The 6,075-nt window shown below is 49.2% G+C and overlaps 2 protein-coding genes across 2 annotated transcripts; both read right to left on the reverse strand.

The window, feature by feature from the left end:
• Positions 1-209: 209 nt before the first annotated feature.
• PENARI_c171G08322 (aldose epimerase family protein) lies at positions 210-1,412 on the reverse strand (the record flags this gene model as incomplete). Its single annotated transcript, XM_022638077.1, has 1 exon — positions 210-1,412. The coding sequence occupies one exon, from the start codon at positions 1,410-1,412 to the stop codon at positions 210-212; it is 1,203 nt and encodes a 400-aa protein (XP_022482068.1).
• A 1,642-nt stretch (positions 1,413-3,054) lies between these two features.
• Positions 3,055-6,039, reverse strand: PENARI_c171G04005 (glycoside hydrolase family 31 protein; the record flags this gene model as incomplete). Its single annotated transcript, XM_022638076.1, has 4 exons — positions 3,055-4,726; positions 4,780-4,950; positions 5,053-5,457; positions 5,507-6,039. Coding segments are annotated over 4 exons (2,781 nt in total), but the record flags the coding sequence as incomplete, so codon positions are not given.
• Between the last annotated feature and the right edge of the window lie 36 nt (positions 6,040-6,075).

Below are 6,075 nucleotides of genomic sequence, written 5' to 3' on the forward strand. Positions count from 1 at the left end.
TATTATTGTCAAACAAACGTCCCCAGCGAGCAGCAAACATGTGATTATTGAACTCTAGGGAGCCGCTACGCCATACGAAGTCAAACCGTTTAGAAACATTAGGTTAATGGAGATTGCAAGGCAATTCAAATTATTTTAAAATTGCAAACGATTAAAATTAACAAAAAAGCCAGTAAAACTAGGATCGAATGCATGATGACAAACATATCTCAAACTGTTCCGAAGGTGTATGTGGCCAGGTTCACGGCAGGGGCGGTCTCAGGAGAGTAGATGACATTGGATTCCTGGCCCCATTGTGGGTTGTTGACAGAATCAATCCAGCCCTCGGGTTCAATCGCCAGACAACCATATTTCTCAACAAATCCAGCAGCTCCCTCAATTTTGGAGTTTCGCTTAACCTGAGAACGCTTCACAGGAATGGTTCCATCCATGTTCAGACAGGTGAAGAACTGCACAGCAGGTTGGTTGGTTGCAACATCCATGCTAATTCCTGTGGAGCTGGAGTTCAATCGGAGAGCGGTAACAAGTGCGTCTTGGGCAGAGGTCGAGTCACGGTCAATGATAAAGCAGTTGTCGTATCCCACGTCACTGCCAACAAGACCTTGGGTGTATTGAATGTCGCGACCGATAATTTTGCCGGCAGTAAAGTCCATTGTCTGGTGATCGGTCTCATCCACAGTCGAGATGTCTCCGTTAGGGACTTGAATGCTGTCCGTGGCGATGAATCGCTCAGACAGGGGCATCTGCAGCCATGTGTTATTGAGGACAGTCGGCTGCTGGAAACCATTCAGGTTCCAGTAGATGTGGTTGGAGAGCATGATTGGAGTGGAGTGATTGAGAGCCTGGGAGACCATCTTGGTCGTCAACCGGGGACGTCCTTGCGGGTTCTCAGCTGTGGCCTTGGTGTCGACGCTGTATGTAGCCCGTATTTTGACGTCGCCTGGGAAGCCTTGGAATGCAGCGTCGTAGAGCTCAAACGTCGCAGAGGAACGTGTGGATGCAACCACTGTCCAGTTTCGCTGATCATAGCCAATGTCTCCGCCGTGCAGCGTGTACAGGCCGTCATGGTTCTTGGGAATGTGATATGCGGTTCCGTCTAACGCGAAAGTGCCATTCTTGATACGGTTGGCAATGCGGCCAATGACGGCTCCGAAATAGGTATGGTTGGTTTCGGTGTCTTCCAGATACTGACGGGGATTGTCATAGCCGACCACAACGTCCTGCTCATTGCCATTCTTGTCTGGAACTAGCAGAGAGATCAAGCGCGCTCCGTATGGAATGAACTTGGCCGTGATATTGTCGGCGGAGATTGTGAAGACCTTGAAGGGATCCACAGAGCGGGCAGGGGAATTCCCGTGACCGAGGGCGACCGGGACAAAAAGACATGCTGCAATGTAGTGCTTCAGATACATTTTGTAATTTGAAAAAAGAATGTTCAGCAGGAGTGGCACGCGTAAATGAAAATAAAAACGAATGAGAGATTTATGAACTGAAGGCAAAGGGAGTCCTTTTTAAATCAAGTTGATCGACATGACCCAACTTGTTGCAGTGTTGCACCGCTAGCGCCATTCCGGACCAAGACGGATGAGAACATCAGTGACACGGGGCCCGCTCCCGAGCTCTGTCTCGGGCGGGAAGTTGTCGGCATGCCGAGCTTATTCTAGGCAAACCCATGGTACGGGTCTTGGCGAAGATAAGGTTAGCCACTAAGTTTTGTTTCAGTTAAAATCTGAATTAATAATTTCCAGGTCTAGACGCTGACTGCATCAATCCTGTAGATATATATTCTGACATGGATGCATAGAGCTGAGTCAGATCAAAGCACTAGCCTTATTAGGCCGCATCCTTCCTTAAACACGCCATACGTAAAAGAAATGTCCGGATGGGAGAGTTCCATCGCCATCCAGTTACGAGGGCTAGCTGTTTCAAATTTCGTGCCACGGGTCTGATAAATCTAGAGACAAAGTGGGGAGATGTCGTGCGAAGCACATCTTACGTCTAAACTTAGCTTTTTACGAGGACTTTGTATCGCTTAACGAAGCCTCCGAAGTTTCCCCGTTCGTCAATCAAAATATATCATGCACGGAAATGTGGTGGGTGAGTTCTATCAGAACAATTTAAAAGTGTATGGACTAGTATTTATTCAAGGTAAATTAGATCAAGCGGAACCAATTATCAGCCCCATAAGGCGCACTGGCGCCACTGGCCTGCCCATGTGGCTCGTGAGGCCGTTTTGCATGGCCGACATGTTGGGGGCAGGTTGAGATATCGGGTCAATGTGTTGAATTCAATACTCGATACTCTGGTGTCCGACATGCTGTTTCCCCTTTGACCCGTAAGATGCGGAATTTATCAGGATTTTGGTTAAGCTTTCTAAGGATTGCTAGTGAAAGAGATAGAGGTGAGAGACATAGACAGGGTCTTGGGACAGTACCTGCATACATTAGCCTTCCGCCGAATGATCGGTAGTACTTACTTTCCGACGGGTCGATTTCATCATCACTTTTGGTTAGGATCCTATGGGGTTTCATGAGGGTGAGTGATTTTGGCGACACCCGAGAGCGTGGGTTACAAGCGGGCCCCCCAATTCCTAGTGGATAAAGTTCAGAGGGTCAAGCATTCTCCCCCTGAGGGGCGCGTTTCAATGATGTTTCATGATATTTGTTGATTGATTACTATTCGAGGTGTCATATGTGGTCTAAAGCATGACTATTTCCCAATACGTAATTTCACACAAGCCAAGCCACTGCATACGTATCTGGACGACTTCTTTCCGGCTGTGTATACATGGGCCCCAGTTCCACATTGTTTACTATCTAATGACTTGGAATATTAGAGACTACGGATAAGGGATATGGTATAGGGAAAATGACCGTGCGATAGAATATCTCCAACTGCTTGAATTATTGTTTCTAAAGAATAGTCATGTAATTCAAATCTATCCACCACGAACATCCACCTTCTAACCTGGCCGAAAAGGCCAGATACTCTTCTCAACGTATTGAGAGGTCAGTTCCCCTCAGACCCCCACCAATAGTGTGATTCATTTTGAATCTACCATTCCAATGACCACCCCTTTCCAGTCCAAGCCGAGGCACTGGACAGAGAAACGACCAAAGTATGCTTGTCACCATTGAAGTGGACGTTCTTGGCGGACACAACCTTTCCGTTGAACTTGATTGGGCTCTTTGTCTTCTCAACGCCCCAAATGGTAACGTTTCTCAGACTGTTCTCTTCAACCCATCCACCATGCTCAATGATGGTTTCAAGCTTCCTGTTCTCAACCTTGAATTCTGCATGAAGCGTGGCGTCGGGTGTAACGCTGACTCCATCGTCAAGGTAGAGCTTTCCAGTTGCACTGCCATCCTTGGCCAGTGCAACCAGGATATCCCAGGGGCTGTTCCGTGCGTCTCTGGTAGTGAGAGCAGCTTGCTGAAGGGGCAAGACGGAACCTCCACGGGCATAGACGGGAATGTGGCCGAGAGGGGCGGGAATGGTTGTGTTGGCTTGGGAAGGCACGGGGATGGCGGTGTTGTTGTACCAGTCATACCAGACTTCCTCGCCTTCGATAAGGCCAGGAAAGACACCGTTAACAGATGTTGCGCCCTGTTCGAGGACGGGAATAACCATGATAGACGGACCCAGCATGAACTGGCGATCCGCATTAGCGAGAGATGGGTCGTGAGGGAACTCCCAAGCGAGAGCCCTCATGACTGTCTCAGCCTTTGTGTGGGCGTGGTAGAAGAGCGTGTACATGTAAGGTAGAAGCTGGTATCGGATAGCCATAGCCGTCTTGCTGGCATCTATAACAGAGGACCATCTGTATGCTTCCTGGCTGATGGCACCAATAATGTTATGGTTTCTGTAGAAGGGGAAGAAAGCGCTCAATTGCATCCAGCGGTTGCACAGCTCCATATCAGTGTTATCGGCAAATCCACATGTGTCAGCTCCGAACATGGGAATTCCCAGTAGCGACATGGAAAGAGCTTGCGGGATGGAAAAGATCATACTTGGCCAGTTGGACCAGTTGTCACCACCCCAGTGGGCGGCGTACGATCCGGAACCGGCAAATGTTGAGCGACCAAGAATGAAGGGCCGCGCATCGGGGGAAATAGCAGAGAGAGCATTGTATGTAGCCTTGAGGATACCATGACCCCAAAGGTTGTGCATGTCATATTCGAGTGTGCCATCTGCGTGGGTTGCGTTGGGCGAGATAGCAGCCACAGCCAAGGGACCCTTGACATTGTTGATCGCGTAGGGGGGGTAGTTGACATCACGAACACCCGGGGTAGGGGTGGTGCGGACATAAGAAGCGGAAGAGGTGGCGGAAGTGGTCGGGTAAGCACTGGACCAGGAAGCGCGTGCTGATGAAGCAAAGGCAGCCTCAGTGGCGTTGGTTTTGTTGAATCCTTCGGGGTAGATAAGAACCGGGTTTCCAGGCTCTCCAGGCAGGGCGAAAGGGACATGCACAGGTTGGAGGGTGAGGTTGTTACTTCCGCAGCTTCCAACACAGAAGGAAGAGATTTCACTCATATCAATCCAGGCACCATCATACCCGGTGGTCTGATGGTATCTGACCATCTCGTCAATCCACCATTGCTCAGTGCCTTCGGCCAACCAGTCAGGGAAGACAGTGTATCCTGGCCAGACAGCCCCGACATAGATGCTGCCATCCGGGTTCGTCAGGAAAGCTCCAGCTTCGTTTCCTCTCTCGAAGACAGGATATCTAGAGGAAGTAAGCCTAAGGAAACCAGTCTGCAAGGAAATCAAAGCACTTACGCGTCCTCCAGGTCCTCCGGGTTGGGAATGTAAATGGCTGAATCAATGATTGGAACATAGTGTCTACCACTGTCATGGAGACGCTGAATGAAACCCTTGCTTGACTCGTCATCAAACCCTTCAGGGTCGTTTTCAAAGTCGCGGTAACGAAGCATCCAGTCAATATCAGTCCTTGAAGAAATATTGTCAGTCGAGCTGCCTTTTTTTTTCTGTTGGGACTTTGTCCATTTATTCGGCGGAAAGTTGCGAGAGTCAGAGAGTTAGGTAACTTACCAAATAGTTTCCATTGGGATCTCAAAGTGCGTGTAATTGTTCACAACATCCTCAAGTTCTGCCCAGCTCTTGTATCCCCACCGACATTGGTGGAAACCAAAGGTCCAGTATTGCTGCATCGCAGGCAGGCCGACAGTAGTCAAGTATGACTTGGTGACTTCTGGTTGACTTGGGCCTGGGAAGAAGTATAGGTCGATGCTGCCACCAAGAGCCCGGTAAGTAATGCTGTCTTCCTGCATCAAGATATCTTGGCCATGCGCATTTCGAGAAAACACTCCATGGGACAATGATGTGTAGTTGGAGTTTGGACTGGTTTCGTCGCTTGTTACCAGTGTGAGCTTGCCGTCAGCACCCTCCGTAAAGTAACGGGTCTCCAAATAGAAAGGATGGGCGCCGTAAACGTTGCTGTATCTCCATTAGCAGATATATCGAGAATAACCTATAGTGGTCTTACATATCAACTGTGGCGCCAGCATCTGCCGCATAGAAGGTCTTGGTGTAGTTGTTTCCCAGTTTAAATCCATGGATCGACTCGCCCAATCCATACAGATTGTAGTTCTCAGGAAGGGAGCTCTTGAATTCAACAAACTGGTTTTCAAACACAAGCTTTGTTCCCTTGGTAGAGAAAAGAACATCCTTTGTCGACTTCCTGGTCACTTCAAATCCAAAGCTTGGGTCATTAGTCCAGGAGAATTCCAAGCCCGAGACGACGTTGGACTCCTCGACTTCCGCTTCGGCCAGATAACCCGGAGGAATAATGTAGTGGGTTGCATTCTCTGCGCCGATGTGGGTTGGCACGATCGAAACATGCAATCGATCCTCACGTTGATACTCGACAGTGAGACTCAAAGCGTCAATATCGGTACCATAGACATTGCATGAATTTCCTGCAAGGGCAAGAGAAGCGGTGAAGCCAGAGGAAGTCTGCTGGACATTGGAAGCAGTGTACCCCGGGCAGACGGTCTGTGCATCCACTGCTTGTGGGTCCTTTATATTGGGAATCACGGCAGGAGCGAAGTTTGC

The sequence above is a fragment of the Penicillium arizonense genome, assembly GCF_001773325.1.
Source record: "Penicillium arizonense strain CBS 141311 chromosome Unknown PENARI_contig171, whole genome shotgun sequence".
NCBI lineage: Eukaryota > Fungi > Ascomycota > Eurotiomycetes > Eurotiales > Aspergillaceae > Penicillium > Penicillium arizonense.